The following is a 16,016-nucleotide window of genomic DNA, read 5'->3' on the forward strand; positions in this document are numbered from 1 at the left end:
TATTATTATTATTAATAATAGCAATAATAATAATACTTTCCAAGCTGTGGAACAATATACCTGAAGAATTCCATCAGAAAAACACCTAGTCTTCTTTTAAATCTTTCTGATAGACACACATGCGCTATCTCTGTTGTTACCGCTGTGTTGGTCCCCAACATGTACTTCTGAATATTCTATTCGTCAATAAAAGGTCAAATGTAACCTATGGCTGTAAGATATAACAGCATTGTAGCGCCGTGCTTCTATTTTGAAACGTAAAAGGTGTAACCGGATGTTTGACCCCTGCTGACAGCTCCTTCTGAGACACCGGAAGTACTCCTCGGTTTTGGTGACGCTGCATTAGACTGGAAGACATGGACCGGCTTAGTAAGTGAATTCATTCATCAATTACGGAAATAATGTGGTTTATGTGTGTTTTGAGTTTCAATGGTGTCTCATGTGCAGTTATTGAACGTGCGTTGAACCAATAGAGAAGAAATGGCGTCGTACTGAGCTGCTTCCTCCTCACGTTAGCTTGCTCGCTTCCTAGCTAAACCTGCATCGACTCGACGGAGCTTGATCTCATTGACTGAATACGAGACTAAATGTTTTGTTTCCTTTTCTCGGAGCGAGCTAACCGAGCACACGTTTCCATGGATAACACTGGTTCTTTTCCCCGTGTCTGCAGGGGTATTCGAGGGGTTCCTCTTGTGTCTGGCTCTCGCCGGAGTTCAGGCGCTCACACCAGCGCACCACCTCTCCCTGGCCGACGTGGCCCGGCTGCAGAACCTCCTGAGCCCGCAGTTCACCGACCTGGAGTCCGCCTACCACTCTGTGGTCGGGCTGACCAAGCTCGGAGCGGCTGTTCCTGATCATGATGTAAGTGATCACCACAGGTTATTAACTCGATCGCGGAATGACTTGAATTAAATATTCATTCATAATTCAAATGATCTGCACACACATCAAATTCCACGTCCAACTCAAATGTTCTTTATCTTTCGAAATGTGTTTTTGTCTCCAGCATGTTTGTCAGTTCCTGAAATCCCAGCTTGATCCCATGAGCGTTGACTCGATCTTCTTTGCTGCTGAGACCAGTCAGGCCATTTCAGGATGTGAGGTATGAAATACAAAACTGTTCTACAGGTTTATCAACACAAACATTATTTACAGAAAATAAGTGTGTGTTAGGACTGGACTGGACAAGATCGGAAAATACATTAATATAACTATTGCCTCTGCCAAGAACATTACAGCTCCATCAGCATTTATTGGAAATTATCAGATTTCCAATAAATGATGTGGAGGGGTGGGACATGACCAGGTAAATTTGAGGAAGATCCTGAAATAGTTTTCTCTTTTTTAAACATTGCGATAGATTTTTACATTTTCACTGATTTCCTATGAGGATATTTCAAGTATCTCAATGAAAATGTTAAGTTTATTCAGGGAACTGATATAAATCAGTTTGTAAAATTTGGGGCAGCTTGATTGATTTTAAAGGGACTTTTGGTTCTTGGTGGAGCCTAATATGCACTTTATTAAGTTGTTTGAAGATCTTCTAAAATATCCAGATTTGTTCAAGTATTAGATCTGCATTTTATGATCAAAATATAGTGGCTGATGCTGAGCTTTAGTGCAAACACCAGTATAATTTAAATTTAATTTATTTTTCTTGACCCTGTAGATCCCTGTGTCCAATGAAACCCGTGAAATCCTCCTGGCAGCAGTTAGTGAAGACTCCACCATGACTCAGATTCATCGTGCTGTGAGTGCACTCAGCTCTTTGGGACTTCCCGTGGCCTCTCAGGAGGTGGTAGGTGCCCTGGCAGGTCGCATCAACAAGGAGGACAATGTTATGGCGTAAGTGTTATTTGTGCTGGATTGTTGAGAGCAGTTACAACCTTTTGGAAGAGCCCTGTAGTGCTCACAAGCTAAATTATTTGAACATTTGAATTCACAATAACGTTCTCTTTGGGCAGCATCACCTTAGCTCTGCAAACAGCCGCTCGCCTCTCCCAGCAGGCCGAACTCGGGGGAATACTGGAGGAAATTGAGGTGAGCTTTTTAACCTCCAGCAGGGGGTGCTGTTTCGCTGTTCTTTGACTCAGAGCAAGACACAATGCACTTTCAATTATAATAAGTGTTTTTGGTTTTCAGGTATAATCATGTTTTAATACATTTGTGCTTTTTTCCTTTCAGGATCTGACCGCTCGTTTGGATGACCTCGGTGGAATCTACCTCCAGTTTGAGGAGGGACTTGAGGCTACTGCCATGTTTGTGACTGCTGCTTACTCCCTGTCAGATCATGTAGACATGGAGCCCCCTCTCAAGGAGGTACAATTTATGCCCGCCAGGAGTTATGTCCGGTTTTGTCATCTCTCTTCAAATGTTTAATGGAAGATTTGTTCTCCCCCACAGGAACAGGTCATTCAGCTGGTGAATTCCATCTTCAGCAAGAAATCCTGGGACTCTCTGGCCGAGGCTTTCAGCGTGGCGAGTGCCGCTGCTGCTCTGTCCAGCAACCGCTTCCATGTGCCGGTCATCGTCAGTGCTCAGGGCCCAGCCACAGTGTCCCACAGCCAGCCAACCCTGCAGGTATGAACGTCCAGTCTTAACCAAGCTGCCGTCCCCCTTCGTGTGGTTTGTGATCATCCTGTAGTGAGACTCTCTCTCTGTGTTGCCTTCACAGCTCCTGGTTACTGATGTCATGTCTCAACCTCTGACTACAGCCAATGTGCTGGTGGACTCTGCGTACGCTGTGGCCTCCAAGAGCGTTATACTCAGCCAAGCACCCTTCACCCTTAATGAGTATGTTATGTTTGAGACACTAGTGTCAGGTTTACAATACTCTCGCAGGCTTCCAACGTCTTGATCCCAACAAGTGGAAGATTCTGAGTCAGAGTGTGAACGTATCTTCAACAAATGTATTTGATGATCAGTTAGGAATGGATGGTGTTTTAACTAAGCTCACCCAATTCCTTTACAACTGTACCTACTTCATTTCTTTTATTAATTAATTTATCCATCAATTAATAATGAGGTGTTCTGTAAAGCAGTTTTTATTCATCAGTACTGTCTGGTTTTGCTACAACATTAACTGTATAATTCCTTTCTTCTAGTGGTGTCTTTGAATTGAACTTCATGTCCACCCAGCCTGCCAGTGGATACTACCAGTTTACCATTGCAGTAACTGGGGATACCCGACTGGTGGCCAATCACGTTGAGGTAATTTTTTAGTTTTTTACTTGTTATTAAGGCATTTCTTTAACAGTGCATAATTAAAAATAGTTTCCAATGATGTGCAGGTTGTAGTAATTTTCACTTGAAGTAAAAGTATAGGACCACGCCACACTGCAGGTGTGTTTGCAGGTGATACTAAAAGCAGTTGTATAGGTTGATTCAATGACTCTGAAGGAACTTTCTAAAGCTCTATATAGTAATTATAGTAAATATTTATTTAAATAAATTCAAATGTTTTATGTAACTTCACTCATACAGAGAACCAGAGCCTGTTTTAATGATTCTTGCAAGCACCTCAACTTTTTGGAACTACAAACCTAAATCACTGGAGCTTTATTTTTTAATCACAAAGTAAACATAAAGAGTAAAATATCAGAGCACAGGAAAATCTCAATATTACAATTTTGTCACCTCCTTCTATTTTGCCTGATTGTAATGAGGAATATGAAGCAAAGGAATGCAAATGAGAATGTGCTCACATCCCATGATTACAGTAGATGAGACTCATGTTCTGACTCTGTTAACCTGCAGCTGAAAGTAAAGGTGTCCACTGAGGTGGCCATTACTAGCATGGACCTCTCTGTGGTGGACAAGGACCAGAGCATCGGCACAAAGACCGTCAGGTCAGAAAACAAGTTTGAGAAATGAATGTGTTTTGGCTAATCCTTAATGGCATGACCATGTAAGACTTACTGCTCTCATTTTTCTAAATGACCCAGAGTGGACTATCCCTCAAAAGCCAAGAGCTCATTCACCGCCGACGGCCACCAGAACTTTGCCATGACCTTCCAGCTGGTTGACGTCAATACTGGAGTGGAGCTCACCCCTCACCAGGTATGTAATAACAGTGGGACACGCGTCAAGTCTCTTCAATGACCCTCACTCCATCTCCTTTCATTATCACTTTTGTGACCATGCAACCATTATATTATACATGCAGTTAGTTAAAGCAATCATCAGAACAAGTATAGTCACTGTGACTATTTGGGAAAATGGATCTCTCTGCCTTTAGGTTTAAGATCTTTACATTTTCTCTGTCCCAGACTTTTGTTCGACTGCACAATCAGAAAACTGGCCAGGAGGTCATTTTTGTGGCTGAACCCGACAGCAAAAACCTGTACAAGTTTGAGTTGGACACAGCGGAGCGGAAATCTGAGTTTGACTCTATCTCTGGAATCTATTCCCTCCATCTCATGGTTGGGGACGCAACCTTGGAGAATCCCATCTTGTGGAATGTGGTGAGTGTCTTTTCCAACTGAATGGTGGTAAACAATGAGGATAATTTACTGGTGTAACAAATAACCAGACAATGTGTTATCAATACTGCGCTCTAAACCTGAGTTGTAATCTTTTTGAAAGGCTGATGTTGTTCTGAAGTTTGTGGATGAAGAAGCCCCAGCCGCTATTCAGTCCAAGACCCTTTATGTGCCCAAACCAGAGATCCAGGTAATGTTATTTAAACTGTATTCGATTTGCTTTGGTGTACGACAACAGAAGATACGATTAGGTGCTCTGGGTAGTTTTCCAGCTGTTTACAATCTCCTCGTCTCTGCAGCACTTATTCAGAGAGCCAGAGAAGAAGCCTCCCACCGTGGTCTCAAACGCCTTCACCGCACTCGTCCTGTCTCCTTTACTGCTTCTGCTCATCCTGGTAAGGTTTCACACTTTGTGCCATTATTAATTAACAGAGCATTCAGTGATGTTGTTGTAAACACAGTGGTCTAGTTTTCCCCCCAGAAAGGCTCTTCAGTAGGAGGCCTTCGTCCTCAGTGAATGAGGCTTCAGAACTGCTTTAATATAATGCTTATTTTAATTGGAAATCACAAAAGCTAGGAGGTATTTTTTCCCTGGCATTTGCAGTGCTGAGTAATAGTTATTGTCACCGTGGTTCGGTGCATTGTGCGTCAGGCTGTAAACAATTTTACAGCCCTTTTGTTTGCAGCTCTTGAAGAGAGATGGAAATCACAATGTCTTTTATTCCCCCCTCTTCAGTGGTTTAAGCTCGGAGCCAACATCTCCAACTTCAGCTTCACTCCCAGCACCATTCTGTTCCATGTAGGACACGCAGGTTAGTCTCCTCTTTCAAAATGTTGATCACAGACACCATTACCTTACAGCCTCTTCATCTGCTGCTCTTCAAGATGAGAAGTGAACTGCAGTGAAGACTGGGTGATGAAATTCCACATATAAACTCTGGATGGAAAATGTTGTGTTGTACAGTGGGTTTCCCTTCCGATGCTCATCGTGTGTTGAGAAAGCCAGCAAATTTAAACTTGTGTAAATGTGGGTCTACTGTTTTCATAGTAAGTTCATTGAGATAGACAGCAGCAGTAAGTTAACGTACAGTGTCAGTCAAATCTCAAATGATGAAAAAAAAAATAGAAACGTTCTTCTGAAGAAACTATAACAGTATGCTTGTAGTGACCCAAATGATGATAAAATGATTATCATGGTAATGTTAAAACGTAATGATATACAAACAGATTTAGGTTATTATTATTATTGGTATTGCATAATTCTCTCTCAACCACACTCACACACACTGAGCCTTGTAAAAGAGTTTGTTTAATGTGTCTAGATTCTCTCTCCTGCTGAAATTTTGATGATTGTTTGATCTTAAAGGAACAAATTATGTTGGTTATGAATAACATACTTAAAGTGTTGTCAAGGGAGTGGCACAACTATGATGAATTTTTGTTAGTTTTTCTGCTGTTGCAAATATCTGTTATATGTGGAAAAACATCTTTAGTAACTCACCATCAGGGCATTTCCTCTGTTCACAATCTCAGAATGTTCACTAATTATACAGTTTGACACGTTTCTTTTATATTGATCATAATAAGTATAAGAATAGGGTTGAACGAGAATGTAACTCAGTAGAGCGTATTCGTCCCAACAACAAATTCAATCAAGCGGCACTAAATTTCACCCAGACATCGATATCAGTCCCCTCAACATACCTGATGTTTGTCATCAAGATCCATGAATTATTACTGAAAGAATTCACTAAAATGTTCCAAAAAGGCCTTACCTTGCAATGTCAAAGAAAACAGAAAAGTATTTCCTGCATCTGACACGCCAGCGTTTAATGAGTTCTTTCTTGCCCTTGTCTCATCGCTCTGCCAAGTCTCAAGGAAAAGTTTCTGCTCAGCGTTGTCTGTGTAATCCTGCTGACAGTCAGAAAAACTGACGAATAGCAATGAAAATGTTACTTTGTTGACAAAGAACTTGCTGTTGTTTCATATTTCAACAGCGTTTTAGAACAGAGTTTGTCAAACTGTGATGCACAGGTGCACGCTGCTGTTCTAAAAACCACAGGAAGTTTGTCACAGTAGTTGAAGCTGATGAGGCCCCTTTACCAAATCAGCAGCCACTCATCCCATGGAGACATTTAAGACACTTTTAATCACGTTACTGCCCAGCTGCTGGAATTTGCATCAAAATGTTTCTAAGTCAGACGTGACCTAAACAACATGCTACATTCTTTTAGATTCAAGAAGTGTTAATTGTAAATGAACAAATCACAAATCTGCTGTTCAACACACCCACTACAGGTCCAGATTTTGCCCCAAGAATCGTTACGTATTCTTCCAGATACAAGTAATCCATTGAGTTGCCTGTAGATTGATAGATTAATCGCAAAAAAAAAATAACGATTAAAAGATAATTAAGCATGATTTTAATGCTGCTAGTTTTTACTAATTGCACAAAAATATCAGTTGCAACAAAACAATGCTGAACTCAAAGTCTGACTCATTGACCTGGAATTGATTGAAGTGTCAGACTTTTCAAACCCTTCTCTTAGCCTGTGGTTTGAAGCATCTGCATTTTTATCTGAAAACACAATATAAAAATGTAATCGGTGAAAATATCACCATTTTATTTATTGGTTTATCCATTGCTCGGTTCTTTAAGTGACTGACATAGGTTACGTTAAACTAAATTGTAAATATGATGGTGTATTGTATATTGCATTACCCAGCAACTGTTTAGTCAGGATGCTAATGTTCACTCTGCGGTTTCATTTCAGCCTTACTGGGCCTGATGTACGTCTACTGGACCCACCTGAACATGTTCCAGACCCTGAAGTACCTGGCGATTATTGGTGGCGTTACTTTCCTCGCAGGGAACCGCATGCTGGCACAGAAGGCAGTGAAGAGGTACGTCTCCTGATGGAACCTGGCACAGATAGTACCCTAGAGGGTCCTTTATCCCAGAGAGAAAGCCTGGCCCCTTTTCAGACGACGAGGGGTCTGGTGTTTTCAGGCCTCTTGGTAGCTCTTGGCTCCGAAGTGCCTGTTCTGTATCTGCAGCTCGTCAGTTGGTCCCAAGAGGCCGGTCTCAGTGCCAGGCTCTCTGCCAAGAAGAGATCTTGCATCTACTTAGACCAGTAGAGAAGCGTAGCATCAAGATCTAAGAGTGATGATCTGAGTGTGCAATTTCTTTGACCATCAATATGTAAGAGCCCTCCAGGTGCCAGAGTGAGCCATTTGTAGCTTGTGTCACTGACTCAAGACGTCACTTTGTAATTATTCACTTTAATTGCTTACTCTTACGACAGCCCGCTTACGCCGGGTTCACACCTGACGCGGAAGCGCCGCGCAGTGCCACAACATGCTGTCTTCCTCCTTTCCGCGCCCTTGTTAATCAATTGGGCTGTTCACAGGGGCAGCGAACGACATGTAGCCCCGAGGGCGGCTCGTGCTCTGCAGCGATTGTTTCGGCGTCTGTTCTATTTTTTTCCACTCGTGGCAAATGGATCAGGCCAGAAAACATCAGAAAATCGTTTTTAAAACGATATAAGTCATATTATTTATGATCAAATATTCATCCCAAACTTTGGTGGAGGCTATGAAGACATTTACCCCTGGACTCCTACATTGAACAGAGCAGAAAACAACCATCGGTGAAAGCCAAATCGCAGGCTGTCCGGCGCAGAGAAAATCGTGTGCAAGAGTTTACGCTGCGCAGTGCTTCGGGCGCTTCCCTGTGCAGTGTGAACCGGGCATTCGCCCATTTTAAGCAAGTACAACATGGCGATTACCGGTTTCACAAATGCCATTTTTTCATTAGTCAGGATTTCTTACTTTTTCTTCTCTCGTGCTCGCCTCTGTCTCTTTTTAACCCCTCTGTCCACACCTTGCTGTCTCTGTACTCCTCTTTCAGGATCGCTGCAGAGCAGAGTAGTAGGTTGGCAAAGTATAGGAGCCTCCGATAAAGCCCCTCGTTTGTAACAGAGTCGATCGTGCTTCCAGGCTGAAGTAAGGGCCCCCGCAGAGCCTGCATCCACAGTGTATTCCCATAGTGGCTGGCAGCGTGCATGGCTGCGTGCTGTTCACTCATTCTAACCCCACGAGTGTTCACATGTACTTGCCCCCCCCCCGGTTTGCCTCTTTGTTCATCCCACCATGATCATGACATTGTGCTCTAACACTCATGTTGTGCCATCACATTTGAGTGACATGTATGTGTTTGTAAACCAAAGTTTGCATCGTGTGAAACTTGGTGAGAAGTTCTGTGTTTTTGTCAAACTACATTCTGTTTGTTGTGAAAGGCCAAACATCAAAATGCTGCATGGTCAACTCTTTGACGGGACTTGTCAACGGCCAGGTGTTAAATAATGATTAATTCATCCCATGTCGGTGTTAACTAATGTTCATTTTTCCCTCTCTTCCACAGAATTGAGAAAAAATAACTGCAAGTAAAATAAAAAAGAAGACACTGACGAAGATAATATTTGATTTCCAAGGAGTTGTTCAACAAAATCAGACTTAAGATGCGGCACAGCAGTCCAATCACAAGTTAAAACATGCAGTTTGTCTGTGTTGCCAAACAGAAGAATTTGAGACACGACGGCGTCTCTGAGGACACACGCTCACCGACAGATTCTCCCACTGAGGACTGTAAAGCTACTGATCATTGCACTTCATCTTCCTGTGAGATTTGTTTTCTTATTGTCCAACATACCAGAGTTTTCTACATGAGCTAGGATTTTTATTTGTGGGTTGTCTTCATTGAATTTGGGTTCATCTGTGTTTTGTTTTTTTTGTACATTCCTCTTTTTTTGTCGCTCAGTGCCCATTTCACCTTACTGCAGTTCAGTCAATGTGTTTTTGCTGATTTAAACTCTGGCAACAGCACTGATACTTGGATCGTTACTAACTTTGCCACTGTGTTTGCCTGTTTGCTGAATCCGACGTGTCGGAGGAGCTGTAGTGTCCCATTTGATACTGAGTTGATGTCCCCCTGAAAAAAAATGTTAATAAAAAATGGGCCATTCGAGGATGGGATGTTTTTGTAATGATGATGAGGAGGAAATAAAGAAATTGAGGTGAATCAAAGTCTCTGTGTTTATTGAAAAACAGGGACCTGGAGAATATTTGAATAAGATTGATTACGTATTTATTATGTTTACTGAATGGATTGAAACAGTGAAGGTTGAGGGAGAGACACAGGGTAATCTGTTGCAATGTAATCACAGAACCAAATGAAGTATGTATTTAAGACATGAGGTGAAGATACCAGTAAAAAACACTAGTTTCACGACATCTTCCCCTCTGTGTTCTGTCGCTGAGATGGTAAATGGTAACAAAAAGAATCTCATTCTTAAAGGCCACAGGGTTTTGATGTAACTCCACATGAGACATTTTGAATCACCGCAGCAGAAAAGTCACAGATCAGGTGTAATAAATAACACTGATGGTTTCATTCCATTTAAACATCCCATTCAACCAAACAAGTGAGGGAGCACAACCTGAAAGGAATGCAGCCATTTCGGGTGCTACCTCCACTGGTTGTTCACGTTGAGCACGTTGTACTCGTGGTCCCGGTTGAGCAAGTGCTACAAAAACTCAACAGGTTGCAGGTTTTCTTCACAGCTTTTAATGGCAATGATTTAAAAACAAAAAGAGAAGACAATATTGTTTTCACTTTTAAAAGAAAAAGGTTGGAGGAATAAGAAACTAAGCAGTGATGGTCATCATGATGTTGAGCTCTTGCAGTCTGGTCCCCTGATCTCAGCTCAGCATTCTGTCAGGAGGAGACGCTCAGGTTAGTGAAGGACTGACATGTTGCTATAATCAGATTCTGGTTGCATGTGGTGCATTAGGTTTGATGGGACTGACTTACCTGGACCCCACCGCGTTCCCATGCACTCCCCTGTATCTCTGGTCACTGTGGATGGATGTTAGATCTTCTTTATAGGTCCCCTCGTAGATATCTGACTGACGCTTCATGTAGCTCTCACTTCTATGGCTGCAAAACGACAAAGCACCAACGGTTCATGTTTCACAGGGTTTCTGTTGGCAATCTGGAAACACTCAGCCCTGACGTCACTCCTCCCGTGGCTCTACCTACCCCAGCCGCTTGCCCATGACCGTCTGTAGGAACTTCCTGGCAGAGATCTGTCCCAGAACTTTCCTGTAACTGTTTGTAAAGATGGCATCAGCGTGACGTCCGGAGCTGAAATCAGAAAGTGAATGAATGAATTCAGTTAATACACAGTATTCTTGAACAGTTTTCAGGAAATAATGTTTAGAAAAAAAGCATAGTCCTTCACTTGCCATTGAGATATTTGGGTTTTAAATTTGTACTATACTTTTGAGTGAATAAACACTGCTGTATATTCTGTTCAAATCTGTAAATGATCCTCAGTATCTGAGACACATTCTACTGTTGAATTCATTTTAATACGAATTTAACATTCAACGTAGATATGTGCACCACTCTTTTTTTGTATTGTCCTGTGCTGTATTGGGGCAAAGACAGAAATCTTAGTGGTACACTTTAAAAACCAAGTGTACCTGCATAACACTGGTAGATGACACAATCTCACATCTTTTACTTCAGCCTTCTGAGTCCATATGAACATACTGACCGTAACTCTGCTGGCTCCCTGGGATGACTCATGTGGTCCTGCAGCTTCTCTGCTGGATCACTGATAGACGACGTCATCAGGAAGGACATGTCCCTCTGACCGAACCTGAGAAACATCCCCATTAACCAAACATAGCACAATGTATTCAAACATCTTGAAACAAATGTATTCAGTTTAGTTTTTGCTGCCAAAACCGTGAGAGTTCGACGATGATGACAGATTTAAGACGAGAGAAAAAACCCTCCAAGACCAACATGCTCGTGAGCAACCCATTCTGCTGCTTCGACTCAGGACAGTGGGGCGGTACATGTAACACTAATGTGACCAATCCACACAGCTTGACCCCTGTTAGCATAACAAGTGCAGAGGGCACAGCGCTGACAGGGGAAGCAAACAGGGAATGGTTTAAAACATCACAAATGTTTTTCCTCATGGTTATTAATGTGTTTGAGCCCTGAGTTCACGTCACTGTGATTTTCTGTGTCATGTAACATCAGCTCATCTTTTGGTGCTGGAGGTGATGATAACGTCCACTTTTCCGTTTGATGTAAATCAGTCAGCTGCTCTGTAAAGCTCAGCCACGGTTAATCATACACATAATCTACAGAGTGGATTGAACACTATTATTGAAACCTAGTGGAAGAATACTAACAGAATATGTCTGGTGTTTATGAATGTGAACGGCTGAGGGGACCTGTCATAAGCAATTTGAATAACTTTAAAGACCCCCCATAAAAAGCAGTAATGCCAGAGGGAGAGGGGAGTAGTTTCAGTGGATCAGCGAGGACCAACCTAATGGATGGGTAGAGCGGGGAGCCTGATAAAGACATGACCAGGCAACAGAACAGCAGCAGGGCAGCTTTCTCCATCATCACAGCTCGTCCTGGACACGAGTGGACAGCTAGAAGAAATGACAGGCGTAGGAATCACATAAGGAAAATACAAAATATGCTGAAAGCCCAGTTTCCCTCAACCAGGCTCCTCATCGCTCTGCTGAAGCCACTGGCGATGCAGCAAGAGGAGAAACATGCTGTGATGGACAATAATCAACACTGAATGATCAAATGACTGATTTTAAATTGATGCACACATGCACATGGTACACAAAGTTACCTTGATTCTTCACGTGAATTCCAAGGGTCCCTGAAGTTCCTCTTCACTCGCTGCCCTCCTCTCTCATCATCAGTTACTGCCAGGAAACACTGGACAACAGGGTCCCTGGAATAGTACTCTGTGTTACTCCTGCAGCCATGGAGAGTTTATACTGAACCTGTAGCTCCAAGTCACTCCCACATCACACATCATACTCTCTCTCTCTCTCTCTCTCTCTCTCTCTCTCTCTCTCTCTCTCTCTCTCTCTCTCTCTCTCCTCCAGCCGAGCTATCTACATGGTCTCTCACTCTCTCCATTTGTCCAACTTTTACCTTCTCAAATAAATGTTTAGCTTTTTGGTGTGATCACAATCTAAGACAAAAATTCAATTGCTTTGTACAAGGTTTATAATATAAGTATATCAATTCAAAATGTGTATGATTATAACGATACGTTTGAAAATAGTCTAGTACACTACAAAAATATTTGAAGCAAAAAGTAAATAAATTAAATGAAACAACAAACGGAACGCGATATGAAGAGAAATTTAAAGTCTGAAATTCATTGCAATGTTGATGTTATGTCATTATTTATTTAGTATTATCATTATATATTTATACCATATATTTGTTATGCTAATATTTCCCTAAAATATAGGGGAAAAACATCAATATACTTTTATTTCAGAGAGATGGTGAGAAAAACACATGAACAGAAAAACAGCAGCACATTTCAAATGTCTGTTATTGAACATAATAAAAATGCAAACAATAATTATCTATTGCTGCTTTAAAACCTGAATACATTTCAATGAACTCCTCCCTGACACATTTAGTTTCAATGAATGAACATTATGTGTCATTAACTGTTATTTGATGCAGAGATACAGGTTAAACTGTTTTAAAGGTTTTTAAAGTTTCTTCAGATAATGAAAGTGTTTTTCTTTGTTTGTTGTTTAACACACGTGACAGGGTTTGCAGTAGAGTGGACACAGGATATCTCGATTAAATCAATTTGAATAAACACTTGTCCCGCTCTTATTCAGTATTTTAGGGCTGAAGGTGTGGTCTGATAAAAGGTCACTGGCAAACTTGCGGCATCCGGAACTCTGATTACAGTGATGACTTAAGCCTGAAACATACTTCTGCGTTTTCACGGGCCCGTAAGCGCAAGAGCCCTTCCGGGTCCCTTACGAGCTTATGTATCCCTCCTTACGTGCTGACGGGTGTCGACCCCCTTTTCTAAAATTTACGGCAAAGCTCCGCAAGCTCACTCAGCCCGCAAGGCTGTGATTGGTCTGCTCTACATCCCTTCTGGAGCTGCATTTCCGGTTTCATGCCCCATAATACAGGCAGATGACTAATTATAAGAAGTTGCTCTTCAATGTCCAGCAGCTCCATCTCAATCAATTGTTGTTCATACACTCTCTGCCATGGTTCACCGTGTGTGTGTAATGGAGAACACGATTGGTAGAAGGTAAATAAACAGTCAACAACGATTGCCACAAAGAAGGTGTCTCTCAGGTCATCTTCGACAAAAAGCATTACTCCGCCAAGTGTTCTGGCGCGGAATTGCTTTGTAAGACGCGCAACGGTTGGGGAAGCATGAATGACAATGAGTCTTGCGCCACAGCGGCGTGAAAAGATGCAGACGCAGTCGCAGAAGCATGTTTCAGGCTTTAAGGCCTAATAATAGTCCTGCGACTGCAACCGTGGAAGGCCACGCAGCTGCATCGATGGACTCGTTTTGGTTTATGCTTCACTCACGTGTTGCGCATGTTGCAAAGCAATTCACCGCCAGAACACTAGGCGGAGTAACGTTTTTTTTCGAAAACAAAACACACAAAGAAGAGACGTCTTCTTCTTCGTCGAATCTTTATTTACACCGCAACTCCGGCTCCTCATAGCCTATATCTGGCGGATTATACAAGTGGTCATACTTTCGGATCTCTTCTGCCAATTGCGCATTTATTTGGTCCATATTCGTTCTTCTAAATCTTCCGTGATTTCCGCGTATTGTGGGGCATGAAACCAGAAACTAGACTCCGGACGGGATGTAGTAAGCAGACCAATCACAAGCCTTGCGGGCTGCGTGAGGCTCGCGTCGTTTTGTCGGACGCACGCAAGCCCGCAGAGGGCACGAAAGGGACGTGTTGCGTGTCTTGCGTGCATGCGTGCAACCTGACTATAATTTGGCCTTGAAGTGTGAAGTTTGACATAGGGGAGAGCGTGAGACATTTTCTACATTTGCTCCCCTCTAGGCAAGCTATAATGATATATCAGTAAAATGTACACAATTTACACTCGGACGATGCCCCATGTTGGGGCATCTTTCCGCGACCCGAGGACTGGAGCCTCTGAGCTTGCCGGCTGCTCGCGTTGTGTGCTCGAGCCTGTTCTTGTGCTGTAATGCGAAGACGAAGAAGAAGAAGAAGAAGAAGAAGAAGAAGAAGAAGAAGAAGAAGAAGAAGAAGAAGAAGAAGAAGAAGAAGACAATACACTGACTCGTTTTTTTTTCGCTGCACGCCACACGCAAAGATTAGCAACGGTGTAATATAAAGCATGTCGCTTCTAGATCAGGGTCTTTGTCTCTGCGACCTGAAGACCTCGCGCCGCGGGGCTCGCCAGGTTGCCAGCGTTGAGGGCCATCTCTCCGATCGGGGGTCTACGTGACCCTGAGACTCGCGACGTCGGGACTTGCTCAGTGATCGTTGAAAGAAAAAAGAAAAAAGAATTACGATACCGTGGCACTCGTTTTTTTTTTATATCTGCACGGCCACACTCTAAGTTGCGCCCCGGTTTGACGAAGGGCCCTTCTGATACCCGCGTTGAGGGCCGGCTCTCCGATCGGGGTCCCCATGACCCTGAGCATCGCGACGTCGGGCCAGCCCGCGTTGAGAACTCGAGTCTGTTCTTGCTCAGTGATCGTTGAAAGAAAAAAATAAAAAAATTACGATACAGTGGCACATGTCTTTTTTTTAAATCTCTGCCCGTCACACTCCGAGACGTGCTTGGGTGTGACGTGGGGACCGTCAATTGCCCGCGGTGGGGGCATCTCTTCGGTCTGGGGTCACAGCGTCCAGAAGACTTCAGATCTTTGCAACCCAGACCCAACGCGCGGAACCCACTCACGAACTTCCCGAAGCGCACCTGCTTCACTGTGGAGCTGAGCTGTGGCACCATCCTGACGCCATGTCTCAGGGACATAGGCGCACAACACACAGAAAACAGCAGTACACGTACACAAACACTACAAAACAATGATCTTACAATAAACATACAGAAACCTGAAAAAGTTTGAATGAGCTTTCCTTCACCTCCTTTGCTGGCACCAAACAGAAAAGGCATGTTGAGCACGGCAAAGAGCCTGAGGAGAAGGAAGCTCGTATTGAGGTGACTCAGCCTGCTCTCCCTCCTGAAGAGCTCAAGAGGATTTGCCTGTCCAATAACAGGCTGGAGAAATGGTGCCACATGCCCTTCTTTGCCACCACTGTGACCGGTTGCTTCATCAGGGCAGTTTTTGATGCTAGCTTCAGCGACCCACCTCACTGTGTTGCTGAAATTGTGTCTGTGATGAAGACGAAGCACGACTACCAGTTTGGATCAAAACGGAAAAACCTGTTTCTCATTCTCAAGCACACTGGTGAAGACCAGATTGTGAATCTCAGGTCAGTATCCAACCAGGAATTCACAAAGAGTGAGTTCAACAGTGTTGTGCAAGTTCACACCTCTCATGAACTAGTTCAAAGTTCAGTTCAGACAAGTAAACAGTTCATCTGTGAATATTCTCTTTACCTCAGCTACTGCACCCCAGGCTACTGATT

General features: G+C 43.0%; 2 protein-coding genes across 3 annotated transcripts; one reads left to right on the forward strand and one right to left on the reverse strand.

Annotated features, from left to right (window-relative positions):
* The first annotated feature begins 270 nt into the window (after positions 1-270).
* On the forward strand, positions 271-9,566 carry rpn2 (ribophorin II). Of its 2 annotated transcripts, XM_062394874.1 has the most exons (18): positions 271-369; positions 671-861; positions 1,007-1,102; positions 1,670-1,845; positions 1,965-2,040; positions 2,185-2,319; positions 2,404-2,580; positions 2,675-2,793; positions 3,105-3,210; positions 3,757-3,848; positions 3,945-4,059; positions 4,269-4,463; positions 4,585-4,671; positions 4,781-4,876; positions 5,218-5,293; positions 7,256-7,385; positions 8,392-8,486; positions 8,905-9,566. In XM_062394874.1, exons 1-17 carry the CDS (start codon positions 357-359, stop codon positions 8,441-8,443), a joined length of 1,932 nt encoding a protein of 643 aa, XP_062250858.1. In that variant the 5' UTR covers positions 271-356; the 3' UTR covers positions 8,444-8,486; positions 8,905-9,566. The 2 variants fall into 2 exon arrangements, with proteins under 2 accessions (XP_062250858.1, XP_062250867.1); XM_062394883.1 differs by lacking the exon at positions 8,392-8,486.
* Positions 9,567-10,152: 586 nt separating this feature from the next.
* Positions 10,153-12,333, reverse strand: ghrh (growth hormone releasing hormone). The gene is made up of 6 exons (XM_062412078.1): positions 12,215-12,333; positions 11,894-12,002; positions 11,102-11,206; positions 10,582-10,686; positions 10,354-10,479; positions 10,153-10,254 (listed from the first exon to the last, which is right to left on the reverse strand). Exons 2-6 carry the CDS (start codon positions 11,971-11,973, stop codon positions 10,242-10,244), a joined length of 429 nt encoding a protein of 142 aa, XP_062268062.1. The 5' UTR covers positions 11,974-12,002; positions 12,215-12,333; the 3' UTR covers positions 10,153-10,241.
* Positions 12,334-16,016: the final 3,683 nt, after the last annotated feature.

This window comes from Platichthys flesus, chromosome 2, assembly GCF_949316205.1.
Source record: "Platichthys flesus chromosome 2, fPlaFle2.1, whole genome shotgun sequence".
NCBI classification, from domain to species: domain Eukaryota; kingdom Metazoa; phylum Chordata; class Actinopteri; order Pleuronectiformes; family Pleuronectidae; genus Platichthys; species Platichthys flesus.

Bases quoted from the DNA above. Each gene is read 5' to 3' on its own strand.
- rpn2 (XM_062394874.1), top strand. The intron at 2,794-3,104 runs GTATGTTATGTT...CCTTTCTTCTAG, and splicing joins GCACCCTTCACCCTTAATGA to TGGTGTCTTTGAATTGAACT. The intron at 3,211-3,756 runs GTAATTTTTTAG...GTTAACCTGCAG, and splicing joins TGGTGGCCAATCACGTTGAG to CTGAAAGTAAAGGTGTCCAC.
- ghrh (XM_062412078.1), bottom strand. From the start codon at position 11,973: ATGATGGAGAAAGCTGCCCTGCTGCTGTTCTGTTGCCTGGTCATGTCT. The intron at 10,687-11,101 runs GTCAGTATGTTC...TTCTGATTTCAG, and splicing joins AGGGAGCCAGCAGAGTTACG to CTCCGGACGTCACGCTGATG. The intron at 10,480-10,581 runs GTAGGTAGAGCC...GTCGTTTTGCAG, and splicing joins GTCATGGGCAAGCGGCTGGG to CCATAGAAGTGAGAGCTACA.